The sequence below is a fragment of the Nerophis ophidion genome, linkage group LG02 (assembly GCF_033978795.1).
Source record: "Nerophis ophidion isolate RoL-2023_Sa linkage group LG02, RoL_Noph_v1.0, whole genome shotgun sequence".
NCBI lineage: Eukaryota > Metazoa > Chordata > Actinopteri > Syngnathiformes > Syngnathidae > Nerophis > Nerophis ophidion.
In genome coordinates this window covers 48,839,634-48,858,863 of record NC_084612.1, presented here as the reverse complement: position 1 = coordinate 48,858,863, position 19,230 = coordinate 48,839,634, and the positions used below count along the sequence as shown (strand labels likewise).

Genomic DNA, 19,230 nt, shown 5'->3' with positions numbered 1-19,230 from the left:
CAATTTCTTTGGCCTACCATATCATTTCATGTGGCCCACCAATCCACTTAATGTGGCCCGTCACTTCATTTAATTGTGGACGTCACTCCATTTTAATGTGGCATACCTCATTATTTAAACTTGGCCCATCACATAATTTGATTTTGCCTGCCACATCATTTTTGTGGAGAGCTAAGTCTTTTAAATTGGCCTACCATATCATTTCTTCGGCCTACCATATCATTTTATGGGGTCCACCAATTCACTTAAAGTGGCCCACCACTTCATTTTATTGTGGACATCACTCCTTTTTAACATGGCATGCCTCATTATTTAAATCTGCCCCACTACATAATTTAATTTAGTCTGCCACCTCATTTATGTGGCGAGCCACATCTTTTTAAATCACCCATTCACTGACATCCTTACGCTTTGTGCTATGTTTACATAACAGATTGTCAATAGAGCCATGGAGGATATATTCATTTACTCATCACTCTTAATAATATATCCATCATTAATTGGTTCCAGGGAGGAAAATATATTTTCTTTTGAAGTGACCAGAACATAGAAAGCCACCACTGAAAGGTTGAAGCCTAGCTCTGCATGGACGGGTGGAGGCAGCCTAAAAAGGCAGCACTTGATGTAATATTTAGTGTTGGAAAAAGGCCCCGTGCTGGTGGCCCCTGGCATCAACACTGTGAGGAGCCTTGATTCATCTGGAAGGAAGGAGGACACGTGGGACTGTGCCATCACTCCTGGAATTAACACACTTGCATTCTATAACACACACACACACACACACACACACACTAAGTACATACATGACAGCCTAAGTGCACCTTTATTGGATTCTGTCATCAAAATGTCGCTTGCGAGAAAAAGGCAGCAGTGTGATGATTTATTGAAGTGCTGCACTTCACTTTTTACATGCCGACTTTTCTCGTCTTTACGTCCTCATCTGTCCCCCAGGGACTTCGTGTGTCCACCAGGGACCTCATGTGTCCACCAAGGACCTCATGCATCCACCAGGGACCCTGTGTGTTCACATGGACCTCATGGTCCACCAAGGACATTGTGTGTCCACCAGGGACCTCATATGTCCACCAGAGACCTTGTGTGTCCACCAGGGACATCATGTGTCCACCAGGGATCTTGTGTGTCCACCAGGGACCTTGTGTGTCCACTAGGGACCTCATGTGTCCGCCAGGGACCTTGTATGTCCACCAGGGACCTAATGTGTCCACCAGGGATTTCATGTGTCCACCAGGGACCTTATGTGTCCACTAGGGACCTTGTGTGTCCACCATGGACATTGTTTGTCAACCAGGGACCTCATGTGTCCACCAGGGACCTCATGTGTCCACCATGTACTTCATGTGTCCACCAGGGACCTCACGTGTCCACAACGGACCTCATGTGTCCACGATGGATGTCACGTGTCCACCAGGGACCTCATGTGTCCACAATGGACCTCGTGTGTCCACCAGGGACCTCACGTGTTGACCGGGGACCTCACGTGTCCACCAGGGACCTCATGCTTTCACCAGGGACCTCATGTGGCCACCAGGGACCTAATGTGTCTACTAGGAACCTTGTGTGTCCACCAAAGACCTCATGTGTCCGCCAGTGACCTCATGTGTCCACCAGGGACCTCATGTGTCCACCATGAACCTCATGTGTTCACCATGGACCTCGTGGGTCCACCAGTGACCTCATGTGTCCACTGCAGAAGGATATCTGTGACCATAAATGATAAATAGTCGCATGATCTTCTCAAACTTTTCTCACCACCATAATGAGCAACATTAGACAAAGTAGCGTAGCAGGCCTAAGTATTCATTAAAAACAAGGCAGAAGTTTTACTTACTTGAATTCCAGACTACAACCTGGTATTTTTTTCCTACCTTTTGAACACTGTGGCCTTTAAATTGGAACTGCACTTTTTTTTCTTTTTTTCGCCTATTGTTCATAATTATAAGTATATATGTAATGTATTAATAATCATAATAACATGTAATATATACATGATGTAAGTATACAAGTCGTGTATTAACCTTCATAATAACATGCAATATATAAATGATGTAAGTATGTATGTCATGTAGTAACATTTATTATAACATGTAATATACATGATGTAAGTATATATGTAGTATCTAGTAACATTCATAATAACATGCAATATATACATGATGTAATTATAAATGTCGTTTAGTAACATTCATAACAACATGTAATATATACATGATGCAAGTATATATGTCATGTAGTAACATTCATAATAACATGCATTATATACATGATGTAAGTATATATGTCGCGTAGTAACATTCATAATAACATGTAATATATACGTGATGTAAGTATATATGTAATAGAGTAACATTCATAATAACATGCATTATATACATGATGTAAGTATATATGTTGTGTAGTAACATTCATAATAACATGTAATATATACGTGATGTAAGTATATATGTAATAGAGTAACATTCATAATAACATGCATTATATACATGATGTAAGTATATATGTTGTGTAGTAACATTCATAATAACATGTAATATATACGTGATGTAAGTATATATGTAATAGAGTAACATTCATAATAACATGCATTATATACATGATGTAAGTATATATGTTGTGTAGTAACATTCATAATAACATGTAATATATACGTGATGTAAGTATATATGTAATAGAGTAACATTCATAATAACATGCATTATATACATGATGTAAGTATATATGTTGTGTAGTAACATTCATAATAACATGTAATATATACGTGATGTAAGTATATATGTAATAGAGTAACATTCATAATAACATGCATTATATACATGATGTAAGTATATATGTTGTGTAGTAACATTCATAATAACATGTATTATATACGTGATGTAAGTATGTATGTAATAGAGTAACATTCATAATAACATGCAATATATACATGATGTAAGTATATATGTTATGTAGTAATATTTATTATAACATGTAATATATACATGATGTAAGTATATACTGTATGTAGTATCCAGGAACATTTATAATAACATGATTTATATACAATGTAAGTTTATATGTAGTATCTAGGAACATTTATAATAACATGATTTATATACATGATGTAAGTATTTATGTCGTGTAGTAACATTCATAATAACATGTAATATATACAGGATGTAAGTATATATGTACTGTATTAACATTCATAATAACATGTAATACATACATGATGTAAGTATATGTGTCATGCAGTAACATTCATAATAACATCTAATAAATACATGATGTAAGTATGTACTGTTGTAACATTCATAATATTTCCATGATGTAAGTATATGTCATGTAGTAACATTCATAATAACATGATTTATATACATGATGTAAGTATTTATGTCTTGTAGTAACATTCATAATAACATGTAATATATAATTGATGTAAGTATTTATGTTATGTAGTAACATTCATAATAACATGTAATATATACCGATGTAAGTATATATGTCATGTAGTAACATTCATACTAACATGTAATATATAGATGATGTAAGTATATATGTCATGTATTAACATTCATAATTACATCTAATATATACATGATGTAAGTATGTATGTCATGTAGTAACATTCATAAGAACATCTAATAAATACATGATGTAAGTATGTAATATTGTAACATTCATAATATATACATAATGTAAGTATATATGTCATATAGTACTATTCATAATAACATGTAATATATACATGATGTAAGTATATATGTCATGTAATTACATTCATAATAACATTTAATATTTATGTATTTTGAAGCATTTGCGGCCTAATAATTCAAAAAACACATCACAACGTTTGCTTTTTTTTTTATAGCAAAATTACTGATTATTCCTCACTGCAGACTTCATGAGAGCCAACATAATAAATGATCACTTACTGTACAACGTCTTCCCACTGCTAAGATGTTCATATATTCCCCTTTAGATAAAGAATAACTAATAATCCTCGCAGAGAAAAGGGTCTTTCAGCGTCGTTCTCGCCATATCCGGGTCTAAATTGGCTATCAAAGTGTACCGATTTGCAGGATTACATCCTCATCCTTCTATTATCCAGGTGAGAGGCTGGTGTTATGATCCACAGTAAAATTTGACCAGCAGCTGATCAGTGAATGATGTCAACTTTGGCACACAGGAAGTGACCAAAAAGTCCGTCTGTGTTGGCACTTATAATAACAATATTGTTAATATTCACCTCAGTAAAGGTAAATGGAGCATTATTGACGCTTTTTGGATATTTTTTGGGGAGATTGTATGGGCGGAATGCTATACTCCGCTGTAAGCAAACTTTTTTTTATGTTTATTTACGAGGTAAAATGCATTTAAAAAAAAATCGTTGTCATATCTTTCATAATGATTGTGAACGATAGGCAAAATTCCTAAAAATAAAATAAAATTGTAGTTCCCCTTTAAAACGGTGCGGCTCATTTATGAATGTTTGGAGTTGGACGGATAGTTTTCAAAAGACGGTGAAATCGTGTTATTGTTTGTACTATGGCGCCATCTTTTGGACGAGTTTGCCCACTGCGGGTACTCAGTTGTAATGCACTTTTCCACCACTTGTGGCAGTAATAAGGATGTTAAACAAACAGAAAAAAGAGAAGTTTCTCGAGCGCCAAAACTATGGCTAAAGTGGTGAAACAGTATTTTAATGTGTACTCGAATTTTATCGACAGTTTAGTTACGAAGCCTATTTATTAGTCTTTTTTTTTTTACCTAAAAAAATAATTGAATGTACATTTATTTTTCATACTTATTTTTCACGGTGAGCAGACGGGACAGCATTAGTACTTCCGGGTAAAGGCACTAAACAGAAGGAAACAGGCCCAAGGGCCCAACTTTTCCCAATCAAATCACGTTACTCTTAATTTTAATCATATTTAATAATTATATCAATTTATTTAACACAAACGTTGGACTTGGTCAGGCTCATTAGAAAAATAAGTCCATCCATCCATCTTCTACCGCTTATTCACTTTGGAATAACAGGGGACGCTGGTGCCCGTCGCAGCTACAATCGGTCGGGAGGCGGGGTACACCCTGGACAAGTCGCCACCTCATCGCAGGGCCAATACAGATAGACAGACAACATTCACACTCACATTCACACAGTAGGACCTATTTAGTGTTGCCAATCAACCTATCCTCAGGTGCATGTCTTTGGAAGTGGGAGGAAACCGGAGTACCCGGAGGGAACCCACGCATTCACAGGGAGGACATGCAAACTCCACACAGAAAGATCCCGAGCCCGAGATTGAACCCTAACTACTCAGGACCTTTGTATTGTGAGGCAGACGCACTAACCCCTCTGCCACCATGAAGCCCAGGATATGTCCAGTGAACCTATAAATATTACACAACTGGAATGAAAAAGTCATGTGATCTTTCTGTGAGAGTGCACCGTACAAGAAAATCATCTTATTAGGGAATTCCTTAGTGACATTTTTTTCAATGTGAATTTATGTTTAACACAAATCTTTGTACTTGACAGCAGGACTGTGGTCGCCGGTGCAGTTCTACCATACTTGGATTCTGTGCAGAACTTGGGGACATTGCACACTTCTCAATCCAAAATCTTGTGAGGATATAAAACACAAAAGTTTATCTGGCGATTTATTCAAGTATAAAAAACCATATATATATATATATATATATATATATATATATATATATATATATATATATATATATATATATATATATATATATATGTATATATTGACGGAGATAGATATCTACATAAATCCATATTTTAAAGTTATTTATTTTGTCCTGGAGTGGTATTTGAAATAGCTAGTGTTCTATCTGGTACTCTGTTTATCTTTTCCCTATGTCCTGACCGCTGTACGCTGTACACAACCTTGTGCTCGGAATACAGGATGGCTCCAGCTGAGCAAGACAATAGATAAGGGTATTCGCTCTGTAGGGAAGAGGGGAGGGCGAGTGGGGTAGTAAAAAAGGCAAGGCTTCCGTAATGTTGTCAAATCAACTAGGGCGATGCGAATTGAATGTGTTGTGCATAGATGGTCTCCCAAAGTTTTGGATTAAAATATCAAAATAAGATACTCTGTCTGGGATTAATTTAAAACCATTTTATGTGTCATCAAACGAACCTGGGGGTGGGGGGACCAGCAGAAGACCTGGTCCAAACGCAACAATTTGGGGGCTTCGTCTGAGATGACACGCTGAGGATTGGACATTTCTTACAATCTTCCGGACAGACTCACTTGGCCAACATATAAATCAAGGTAAGCAGAGCCTTTTTCTAAAATCTGCATTAGGAGTCTGTCCTGAAGTTTGTAAGTCAAGCACTGTTTTGTACCCCAGAGACAGAGTGGTGATTTTGATAGATTGGTTGCATTTTGCCTAGTCCGACATTACATAAAAGTTGTAAATAAGTGGTCAACTCACGGCATTGTGTCAAGGTTACCGTGACGGGCTGCTTCACTGACGAGTAAGCAAATAGTCGGGTGTTGCTCGCCCTGGGGATTTGGTCTCCCCTAAAAGAGAAACGGCTCGGATGACCGTTGTACGGATAGTAAATACTCCCTGGTTGTAAGTTCCATGTGACATTAACATGTGCACTAAAAGTAAGGATGGGTTGGAAGCCATTTGTAAAAGTACAATAAAATATTCCCCGGTTGCAAGATCCATGTGACATTAACGTGTGCACTAAAATTAAAGGCCTACTGAAATTAGATTTTCTTATTTAAACGGGGATAGCAGGTCCAAATTTATGTGTCATACTTTATCATTTTGCAATATTGCCATATTTTTGTTGAAAGGATTTAGTAGAGAACATCAACGATAAAGTTTGCAACTTTTGGTCGCTAATAAAAAAGCCTTGCCTGTACCGGAAGTAGCAGACGATGTGCGCGTGACGTCACCGGTGTGAAGGCTCCTCACATCCTCACATTGTTTATAATGTGAGCCACCAGTAGTAAAAAAGCAATTGGGACCAAGAAAGCGACGATTTCCCCATTAATTTGAGCGAGGATGAAAGAATCGTGGACAAGGAAAGTTAGAGTGAAGCACAAAAAAAAAAAAAAAAAAAGGCGACGGCTCCAGGCGGCGGCAGTGGGAGAGTTTCAGATGTAATTAGACACATTTACTTGGATAATTCTGGAAAATCCCTTATCTGCTTATTGTGTTAGTTAATAGTATTTTAGTGAGATTCTAAAGTCATACCTAAAAGTCGGATGGCTGTGGTGATTGCCAGTGTCTCTGAGAGAAGCCAAGGAGCCAAGATCACAGCTGCCTTTTTGAGCTGCAGGATGAGTCGCGTAATCCACTGAAGTCTCCGGTAAGAGCCGATTTGATATCACAATTTTCCCATCCAAAAACCTGCTGGTAGACGTAGAGAACATGTTCGCTTGACCGCTCTGTTTTAAAGCTTCACAACAAACAAAAAAACACCGGCTGTGTTTCGGTGCTAAAGGTAGCTGCAATACACCGCTTTCCACCAGCAGCATTCTTAATTGACGTCTCCATTATTAATTGAACAAATTGCAAAAGATTCAGCAACACAGATGTTCAAAATACTGTGTAATTGCGTGATGAAAAGAGACGACTTTTAGCCGTAAGTGGTGCTGGGCTAATATGTCACCTCCAACCATCCATCCATCCATCCATTTCTACCGCTTATTCCCTTTCGGGGTCACGGGGGGCGCTGGCGCCTATCTCAGCTACAATCGGGCGGAAGGCGGGGTACACCCTGGACAAGTCGCCACCTCCAACCAATAAAGTCACAAACACGCATCATCATACGCGTCGTCATTCCGCGACGTTTTCAACAGGAAACTCCGCGGGAATTTTAGAATTGTAATTTAGTAAACTAAACCGGCCGTATTGGCATGTGTTGCAATGTTAAGATTTCATCATTGATATATAAACTATCAGACTGCGTGGTTGGTAGTAGTGGGTTTCAGTAGGCCTTTAAGGACCGTAAGGGTGGAGGCCCTTCTATACCATATGCAAATTCCGCGGCTGGAGGCCATTTGTAAAAGAACAATAAAGTTCCCTGGTTGCGAGATCCAGGCGGCACTCAAGTGTGCGCTAAAATTAAGGAAAATAGACACAATGGCCAAGGAGTGTGACAGACAGGAACGTGATGGCAGCTGGGAAAATGTGATGAATCGTTACTGTTTAATGATCAATTGAATGTACTGTTGTCGACAATGAAATTAACAAGTAGAGTTTAAAAAGGAAAATAAAAAGAGAACGTTTTTTTGAAAGGGGTAAGAGGGAGTTCACAACACTCGTAAAGTAGTGAACTCAAACGTTTGTTAAATTAAGAAAAGTAACATGAAGTTTTATGGTAAAGTTAAACGTAGAGAATGAGAGAGCATGGGAGGTTTGAAGGGAAGGTGAAGGGAATGGATGGTAATAACCTTAGGTGAATGGTTTCTAGGAGAGGAGAATAGAAATAGAAACATTGTGTGAAGTGTAAGGAAGAGATGGATACAGGATGTGGTTTGTAAATGAAAAAGCATGTTGAAAAAGGATGAGAAAGTGACAAATGAAGGTATTCGTAAATGGTATTTGTGTATCAGCGTATTTGTTTGTTTGGTTGGTTGTTAACTCCTAAAGCTGAAATACGTTTGTATTTTATAGTTGTTCTTATAATACCTAGTTCAGAAATCATGAGTGAATGAACCATCCATTTATTTATCTTCCTCCGCTTATCGGAGGTCGGGTCGCGGGGGTAGCAGCCGAAGCAGGGAAGCCCAGTGACTTCACTATCCCGGGCCATTTTGTGTAGGTCAGAGTGAAGGATAAATGTGGTTTGTTATTCTTAAGGTTTGATATAACACAGCTGTGCTTATAGGTGAGATATTTGAGATAAGAGTTGTCTTAGATAACAAGGGCGTCTGAAGAGGGCAGAAAAAGAAGAAGCATTTGAGTCTCCCCTTAAAACACATTTGTACAGTATACTGTATCCCAGGGGTGTCAAACTCAAATACAGAGTGGGCCAAAATTTAAAATTGAACGAAGCCACAAACCAATTAATCCTTTAATAGGGACCCAAACAAGTTTTGCATTGAATATTGACTGAGCAGGGCTTATATAACTTTATAGTGACATGCAAAATTGAGTTTTAAATAATATCAATTAAAAAATATCAATGGCATATCAAATAAAATAAAAATGCAAATTGAATGCCTCTTTTCGGCGGCGGGTTTGAGTTGGGGCGGGGTTTGGTGGTAGCTGGGATGTATATATATGTGTAGCATCCCGGAAGAGTTAGTGATACAAGGGGTTCTGGGTATTTGTTCTGTTGTGTTTCTGTTGTGTTTATGTGGTGTTATGGTGCGGATGTTCTCCCGAAATGTGTTTGTCATTCTTGTTTGCTGTGGGTTCACAGTGTGGCGTATATTTGTAACAGTGTTAAAGTTGTTTATACGGCCACCTTCAGTGTGACCTGTATGGCTGTTGACCAAGTATGCCATGCATACACTTGTGTCTGTGTATGAGCCGCATATATTATGTGAGTGGGCCGGCACGCTGTTTGTATGGAGGAAAAGCGGACGTGGCGACATGTTGAGAATGCCAAAGGCAGTGCTTTTACGCCCCGCCCCCGATATTATCTCTGGGGTGGAAATCGGGAGAAATTTGGGAGGGGCACTGAACTTCGGGAGTCTCCCGGGAAAATCAGGAGCGTTGACGAGTATGAGTATTAGTGGTGAATGCGGTGTTACAGCGGAGGGCCAGCTCTAATGTTAATTTGATATTGCCTCAAGGGCCAAATTTGGCCCGCGGGCCAGAGTTTGACACCCATGCTCTAGCCTTTAAATAGACTCCCTTTTTAGACCAGTTGAACTGCCGTTTCTTTTCTTTTTCTCCTCTGTCCCACTCTCCCTTGTGGAGGGGGTCCGGTCCGGTGGCCATGGATGAAGTACTGGCTGTCCTGAATCGGGACCCAGGATTGACCGTTCGTCCAGAGTCGGGACACAGGATGGTCCGCTCGCCTGTGTATCGGCTGGGATATCTCTGCGCTGCTGATCCGCCTCCGCTTGGGGTGGTTTCCTGCTGGCTCCACTGTAGACGGGACTCTCTCTGCTGTGTTGGATCCACTTTGGACTGGACTACCCCGGTTGTGTTAGATCCACTATGGATTTAACTTCCACAGTATCATGTTAGACCCGCTCAACATCCATTGCTTTCTGTTCCTCTAGAGGGGGGGGGGTTGCCCACATATGCGGTCCTCTCCAAGGTTTCTCAAAGTCATCATTGTCACCGACGTCCCAATGGGTGTGAGTTTTCTTTGCCCTTATGTGGGCTCTACCAAGGATGTCGTAGTGGTTTGTATTGTGGTTTGTGCGGCCCTTTGAGACACTAGTGATTTAGAGCTATATAAATAATCATTGCTTGATATATGTATATATATATATATATATATATATATATATATATATATATATATATATATACACACACACACACATGAGTGTGATTCCACTATTGCTGGGTGGCAGTCATGTTATTCAGCCAACCTCACTCAAATTGTACTCACATTACTTACGTCACCTGCTGTTGCCCTTGCTCCCACATCAAAGTACACTGCCAAGTACACTACCAAGCACATAGGTGGACTACCAAGTACACAAGTAGACTACCAAGTACACAAGTAGCCCAACAAGTACACAAGTAGACTACCAAGTACACCTACTCAGTGGCTTAGTGGTTAGAGTGTCCACCCTGAGATCGGTAGGTTGTGAGTTCAAACCCCGGCCAAGTCATACCAAAGACTATCAAAAAAAATGGGACCCATTACCTCCCTGCTTGGCACTCAGCATCAAGGGTTGGAATGGGGGGTTAAATCACCTTAAATGATTCCCGGGCGCGGCACTGCTGCAGCCCACTGCTCCCCTCACCTCCCAGGGAGTGATCAAGTGTGATGGGTCAAATGCAAAGGACAACATTTACCACACTTAGTGTGTGCGTGTGTGCGTGTGTGTGAGACAATCATTGGTACCTTAACTTTACTTTAAGAAGACTACCAAGTACACAAGTAGACTACCAAGTACACAAGTAGACTACCAAGTACACAAGTAGACTAACAAGTACACAAGTAGACTACAAATTACACAAGTACACTACCAAGTAGACTACTACATACACAAGTAGACTACCAAGTACACAAGTAGACTACCAAGTAGACAATTACATTACCAAATACACAATTAGACTACCAAGTAGACAAGTACACTACCAAGTACACAAGTAGACTACCAATTACACAAGTAGACTACCAAGTAGACTACCACATACACAAGTAGACTACCAAGTAGACTACCAAGTACACAAGTAGACTACCAAGTAGACAAGTACACTACCAAATACACATTTAGACTACCAAGTAGACAAGTACACTACCAAGTACACAAGTAGACTACCAAGTACACAAGTAGACTAACAAGTACACAAATACACTACCAAGTACACAAGTACACTACCAAGTGCAAAAGTAGACTAACAAGTACACAAGTGGACTACCAAGTACACAAGTAGACTAACAAGTACACAAGTAGACTACCAAGTACACAAGTAGACTAACAAGTACACAAGTAGACTACCAATTACACAAGTAGACTACCAAGTAGACTACCACATACACAAGTAGACTACCAAGTAGACTACCAAGTACACAAGTAGACTACCAAGTAGACAATTACACTACCAAATACACAATTAGACTACCAAGTAGACAAGTACACTACCAAGTACACAAGTAGACTACCAATTACACAAGTAGACTACCAAGTAGACTACCACATACACAAGTAGACTACCAAGTACACAAGTAGACTACCAAGTAGTCAAGTACACTACCAAATACACAATTAGACTACCAAGTAGACAAGTACACTACCAAGTACACAAGTAGACTACCAAGTACACAAGTAGACTTACAAGTACACAAATACACTACCAAGTACACAAGTACACTACCAAGTGCAAAAGTAGACTAACAAGTACACAAGTGGACTACCAAGTACACAAGTAAACTAACAATTACACAAGTAGACTACCAAGTACACAAGTAGACTAACAAGTACACAAGTAGACTACCAAGTAGACAAGTACACTAGCAAGTACACAAGTAGACTACCAAGTAACAAGTAGACTAACAAGTACACAAGTGGACTAACAAGTACACAAGTAGACTACCAAGTACACAAGTGGACTAACAAGTACACAAGTAGACTACCAAGTACACAAGTAGACTACCAAGTAACAAGTACACTAACAAGTACACAAAAGGACTACCTAGTACACAAGTAGACTAACAAGTACACAAGTAGACTACCAAGTAGACAAGTACACTACCAAGTACACAAGTGGACTACCAAGTACACAAGAAAACTAACAAGTACACAAGTAGACTACCAAGTACACAAGTAGACTAACAAGTACACAAGTAGACTAACAAGTACACAGGTACACTACCAAGTACACAAGTAAACTAACAAATACACAAGTAGACTAACAAGTACAGAAGTAGACTACCAAGTACACAAGTAGACAACAAAGTACACAAGTAGACTACCAAGTAACAAGTAGACTAACAAGTACACAGGTACACTACCAAGTACACAAGTAAACTACCAAGTACACAAGTAGACCACCAAGTACACAAGTAGACTAACAAGTACACAAGTAGACTAACAAGTAGACAAGTACACTAGCAAGTACACAAGTAGACTACCAAGTAACAAGTAGACTAACAAGTACACAAGTGGACTACCAAGTACACAAGTAGACTAACAAGTACACAAGTAGACTACCAAGTACACAAGTAGACTAACAAGTACACAAGTAGACTACCAAGTAGACAAGTACACTAACAAGTACACAAGTAGACTACCAAGTACACAAGTAGACTAACAAGTACACAAGTAGACTACCAAGTACACAAGTAGACTAACAAGTACACAAGTAGACTACCAAGTAGACAAGTACACTAACAAGTACACAAGTAGACTACCAAGTACACAAGTAGACTAACAAGTACACAAGTAGACTACCAAGTACACAAGTAGACTAACAAGTACACAAGTAGACTTTCCTCCTCTCTAAGGTTCTCATAGTCATCATTGTCACCAATGTCCCACTGGGTGTGAGTTTTCCTTGCCCTTATGTGGGCCTACCGAGGATGTCGTGGTGGTCTGTGCAGCCCTTTGAGACACTAGTGATTTAGGGCTATGTAAGTAAACATTGATTGATTGATTGATGACAAGTAGACTAACAAGTACTCAAGTAGACTAACAAGTACACAAGTAGACTAACAAGTACTCAAGTAGACTAACAAGTACACAAGTAGACTAACAAGTACACAAGTCCATTGTTATTGGGCGGACGTGTGTGTTGGCGAGTGATGCCACACACAACATCATGTGACTCCGTGACGTCACACAAATCAAACACAGAGCAGAGCATAAACAGGAAATCCCGCCCAGCTCACCTTTGTTGCCATGGAGATGACACAATGACCTTTTTTTTCTATGAAAACTTCCTCAGGACACACCTTGGAGTACTTGAAAGTGTCCACTAAGTTATTGGAGTACTTATATTCACATTCTGATCATCAACTTTCACAGTTTTTATTTATCTATTTATCCAGTGATTGTTGAAATATATTTCAGTCTTGCAGTACATTATTATATCTTTGTCATCATTGTGTTGCACAAATACATTGTCATATTTCATATATATGAAATATTTCTGGAATATTACAAGTTCAAAAAAGATTGCATTAAAAAAAACTAAAAATGATGGTGGTGGAATAAATACAAAAACAGGAATAATACAAACAAACACGGTTATTACAATATAACTTGTCTGTACAATTATTTTTAACAGATTGGGAGCAAAAATAATCATATAATCACACATTTCATTTAAAAAAAATACATTAGAATTTTATAAAAATCCAACCTTGCAACCAGTTTTAAAAACAAAATTATTTAAAAAGTTTAATGTCATGCTTTCTTGATGAGAGATTGTCTAAAATGTTTTTATGAAGATGTACTTAAAACTTCCTCCAAGTTGTGTGCTTTGAAAAAATAATTTTGTTAACTTCATATATTGATGTTTAATATCTATATAATACTCCTAAAAGACTAAAAATAAGAAATGATAGCAATAAAATACAGTAAAATATTCTTTTGTGAATAAAATGTTACATTTTGTTGCTAAAATAAACATGTCATTATAAATTCACATGTATGAAATATTTCTGGAATATTATAAATAAAGAATAATCACAATGCATGGAAGCCCCCGGACAACATCGCTCCTAGGATCATTGGGACACACAAACTCCTCTACCACGGTAAGGTGGCAGCTCAAACAGGAATTCCTTAAGGCTCTGGATGCTGTGGGGCTGTCTTGGTTGACAAGACTCTGCAACACGTGGATATCAGGGACAGTACCTCTGGATTGGCAGACCGGGGTGGTGGTTCCTCTCTTTAAGAAGAGGAACCAGAGGGTGTGTTCCAACTATCGTGGGATTGCACTCCTCAGCCTTCCCGGTAAGGTTTATTCAGGTGTACTGGAGGTGTATAGTCGAACCTCGGATTCGGGAGGAACAGTGTGGTTTTCGTCCTGGTCGTGGAACTGTGGACCAGCTCCATACTCTCAGCAGGGTCCTTGAGGGTGCATGGGAGTTTGCCCACCCAGTCTACATGTGCTTTGTGGACTTGGAGAAGGCATTCGACCGTGTCCATCGGGAAGTCCTGTGGGGAGTGCTCAGAGAGTATGGGGTAACGGACTATCTGATTGTGGCGGTCCGCTCTCTGTATGATCAGTGTCAGAGCTTGGTCCACATCGTTGACAGTAAGTCGGACTCGTTTTCAGTGAGGGTTGGATTCCGCTAAGTCTGCCCTTTGTCACTGATTCTGTTCATAACATTTATGGGCAGAATTTTTAGGCAAAGTCAGGGCGTTGAGGGAATCCTGTTTGGTGGCTGCAGGACTAAGTTTTGCTTTTTGCAGATGATGTGGTCCTGATGGTTTCATCTGGCCAAGATCTTCAGCTCTCACGGGACCCATTCGCAGCCCAGTGTGAAGCGACTCGGATGAAAATCAGCACTTCCAAGTCCGAGTCCATGGTTTTCTCCCGGAAAAGGGTGGAGTGCCATCTCCGGGGTGGGGTGGAGACCCTGCCCCAAGTGGAGGAGTTCAAGTACCTCTGAGTCTTGTTCATGAGTGAGGGAAGAGTGGATCGTGAGGTCGACAGGCGGCGTCTTCAGTAATGTGGACGTTGTTTTGATCCGTTATGGTGAAGAAGGAGCTGAGCCGGAAGGCACAGCTCTCAATTTACCAGTAGATCTACATTCCCATCCTCACCTACAGTATGGTCATGAGCTTTAGGTAATGACCGAAAGGACTAGATCACGGGTACAAGCGGCCAAAATGAGCTTCCTCCGAGTGGCGGGGCTCTCCCTTAGAGATAGGGTGAGAAGCTCTGTCATCCGGGAGGAGCTCAAAGTAAAGCCCACATGGAGAGGAGCCAGATGAGGTAGTTCGGGCATCTGGTCAGGATGCCACCCGAACGCCTCCTGAGGGAGGTGTTTCGGGCACGTCCGACCGATAGGAGGCCACGGGGAAGGCCCAGCACACGTTGGGAAGACTTTGTCTCCTGGCTGGCTTGGGAACGACTCGGGATACCCCAGGAGGAGCTGGACAAAGTGGCTGGAGAGAGGGAGGTTAGGGCGTCCCTGCTTAGGCTGCTGCCCCCACGACCCGACCTCGTATAAGTGAAAGAAGATGGATGGATGGATGGAAACTAAAAAGTATACTAGTGGAATAAACACAAAAATAGGAATAAATAAAACAAGCACAGTTATTACAATATAACTTGTCTGTACATTTATTTTTTATCAGATTGGGAGCAAAAATATCTAAACAATTAGAAATATATATTTTTTTAATAAAATACAATTTTGTAAAAAAATATATTTAGTAAAAATACGAATATTTAAAAAGTTTAAAGTCATATTTTCTTGATAAGAAATCGTCTCAAATGTATGTGTTTGTTTTTTTATTTAGTTCAAACTTTCTCCAAGTTATATTGATGTTTAATATCTATAAAATACTCCTAAAAGACTACAAATAAAAAACGATCGAAATAAAATACAGTATAATATTCTGTTATGAATAAAATGTTATATTGTGTTGCTAAAATATACATGTCGTTATAAATTCACATGTATGAAATATTTCTGGAACATTAAAAAATTATTTAAATTAAAAAAAACTAAATATGATGCTAGTGGAATAAATACAAAAACAGGAATAATAAAAACAAATGCAGTTATTTAAAAAAAACGTGTCTGTTTAATTATTTTTATCAGATTGGGAGAAAGAATAATAAATTAAATAAAATTATTAATATATTTCTTTAAATATAATATAATTTCATAAAAATAAATTGATTAAAAATACAAATATTTAAAAAGTTTAAAGTCATATTTTTTGGTGGGAGATTGTCTCAAATTTGTTTTTTGTTTTTTTTAGTTGAAACTTCCCCCAAGTTATATTGATGTTTAATATCTATAAAATACTCCTAAAAGACTACAAATAAGAAATGATTGTAATAAAGTACAGTAAAATATTTTGTTATGAATAAAATATGATATTTTTTTGCTAAAATATACATGTCATTATAAATTCACATGTAAGAAATATTTTTGGAACATTAAAAAAATGATGTAAATTAAAAAAAACTAAAAAGACTGCTAGTGGAATAAGCACAAAACAGGAATAATAAAAACAAACATAGTTATTACAATAAAACTTGTCTGTAAAATTATTTTTAACAGATTGGGAGAAAAGATAATTATACAATTATACATATATATTTTTTAAATATAATAGCATTTTATAAAAATAAATTTATTAAAAATACAAATATTTAAAAAATTAAAAGTCAAATTTTCTTGATTGTCTCAAATGTGTGTTTTTTTATTTCTTTTTGTTGTTGTTGAAACATTCTCCAAGTTATATTGATGTTTAATATCTATAAAATAATCCTAAAAGACTACAAATAAGAAATGATCGCCATAAAATACAGTAGAATATTTTTTTATGAATAAAATATTATATTTTGTTGCTAAAACATACATGTCATTATGAATTCACATGTATGAAATATTTCTGGAATATTAAAAAAAATATTGCGGTTAAAAAAAACTAAAAAAGATGCTTGTGGAATAAGCACAAAAACAGGAATAATAAAAACAAACACAGTTATTACAATGTAACTTGTCTGTGAAATTATTTTTCACAGATTGGGAGCAAAAATAATTATACAATTATACATATATATATATATATATTTTTTAAATATAATAGCATTTTAAAAAATACATTTATTAAAAATACAAATATTTAAAAAGTTTAAAGTCAAATTTTCTTGATTGTCTCAAATGTGTTTTTTTTTGTTTGTTTTTTTTTTGGTTGAAACTTCCTCCAAGTTATATTGATGTTTAAAATCTATAAAATAATCCTAAAAGACTACAAATAAGAAATTATCGCAATAAAATACAGTACAATATTCTGCTATGAATGAAATATTATATTTTGTTATTTCTGGAAATTTGAAAAATGATTGTAATTAAAAATTAAAAAAAATGATGCTAGTGGAATAAATACAAAAAACATGAATAATAACAACAAATACAGTTATTACAATATAACTTGTCTATACATTTATTTTTAACATATGGGAAGCAAAAAAGGTTGTACACATATAATGTTTTACAAATATGTTATAATTTTATAAAAAAATCAAACCATCAATGTAATGCTATCGGTGTTAAAAAATATATACAATTATTTAAATGTTTAAAGTCATGTTTTCTTATAGAAAGATTGTCTGAAATGTTTGTTTGTTTTTGTCGAACAATTATTTTAAACTCTCCAAGTCATGTGCTTTGAAAACATAATTTTTGTTAAGTTCATATTTATACTAAACATACAAAAAGTAAACAATGACAAATAAAAAATGAACACAGTTAAAATCACCTAAGAGGTGAAAAATTGCTACCGGTATTCTAATAAACCCAATAAACAGTGAAAACAGTTATTAGAAAATATATATATATTTTTAAATGAATTAGAATGTTTTTAAACCTTATAAACATCTTGTTTTCTAGAATATTATGGTGAGTTCATAATAAAATAATAGATATAAAAAAAAGGATTTCCCGCTCCACACTGCCCCCAGTGGTGGAGCTGCCGTTCCCATGACAATGCCCCCCCCACCCCCCCACCGCCCTCCCCCCCCAGTTGGATTACCTCATCCCATTCCGAGGCGAAAGACGGCATCCTGTTGGACTTGCGCTTGGAATCGGACCCGCTCCGACCCGCGCGGCCTACGTCGTCATCCCCGCTTTGCGGCACCAACAAGTCCGAGTCGGACTTGGACAGACTCCGGGTCAGCCTCAAGTCCGCGGGTGCGGCCCTGACCGGGCGCTCGGTCTGGTCCGGTGTGCACAGTGCCATTTTCCAAAGTCCGAGTCCTGTACGGCCAAGTGCTGCAGTTCAGAGAGGAAGGGAGCATGGGAGTCGCTAAGATCCACCCACTTCCTGCCCCCCCGCCCCCACTGACAAACATTTCCACTCTCCTATTGTCCTGACAACGCCCGAGTCCTAAATGGTGTCACCTCGTTCTAGTCTTTCGCGACTCTGTCCAGGAATCCCAAAGGTCTGACTCGCCCTGACAGCCAGGTCACCGTGTCACGGGTCCACGTCTCCGAGATGCTGGGAAAAGAGGTCACACTCCAGTCCCAAGTCCCTGCCTCAGGACAAATCCTCATGATGGTTTATAGGCCAATAGAAAGGCTAGCATTAGCATTCTAACAGCCAGAGTATAATAACATGTGAGTCAAAACCTGTTAAAAGGCTTAGCATGCTGACAGCTAGCATGTGTCAAGTACAAAGTTATATAACACTCAGGATTGTGGCTGTAAAATTAGCTAAAAAAAAGTTAGCATGTGTCTGGTAAACATGTATATAATGCTGAGGTTTGCGGCTTTAAAACTAGCTAAATAAAGTTAGCATGTGTCAAGTACCGAGTTATTTAACGCTGAGGGTTGTGGCTGTAAACATAGCTATAAAAGTTAGCATGTGTCAAGTACCAAGTTATATGATTCAAAATGTGTTACAAGGCTTAGCA

At 38.0% G+C, this 19,230-nt stretch overlaps 1 protein-coding gene across 8 annotated transcripts in view; it reads right to left on the bottom strand.

The window, feature by feature from the left end:
- Nucleotides 1-18,588, bottom strand: part of anks1ab (ankyrin repeat and sterile alpha motif domain containing 1Ab) — a 152,584-nt gene extending 133,996 nt beyond the window's left edge. For all 8 annotated transcript variants that reach the window (XR_009804005.1, XR_009804010.1, XM_061885621.1 and 5 more), the window contains exon 1: nucleotides 18,351-18,588. Coding sequence is in view for 6 of the 8 variants with exons in the window: in XM_061885621.1 (XP_061741605.1) it covers nucleotides 18,351-18,557 (207 nt within the window). In the remaining 2 variants the exon portion in view is untranslated. The remainder of the gene's footprint in view (nucleotides 1-18,350) is intronic.
- Between the last annotated feature and the right edge of the window lie 642 nt (nucleotides 18,589-19,230).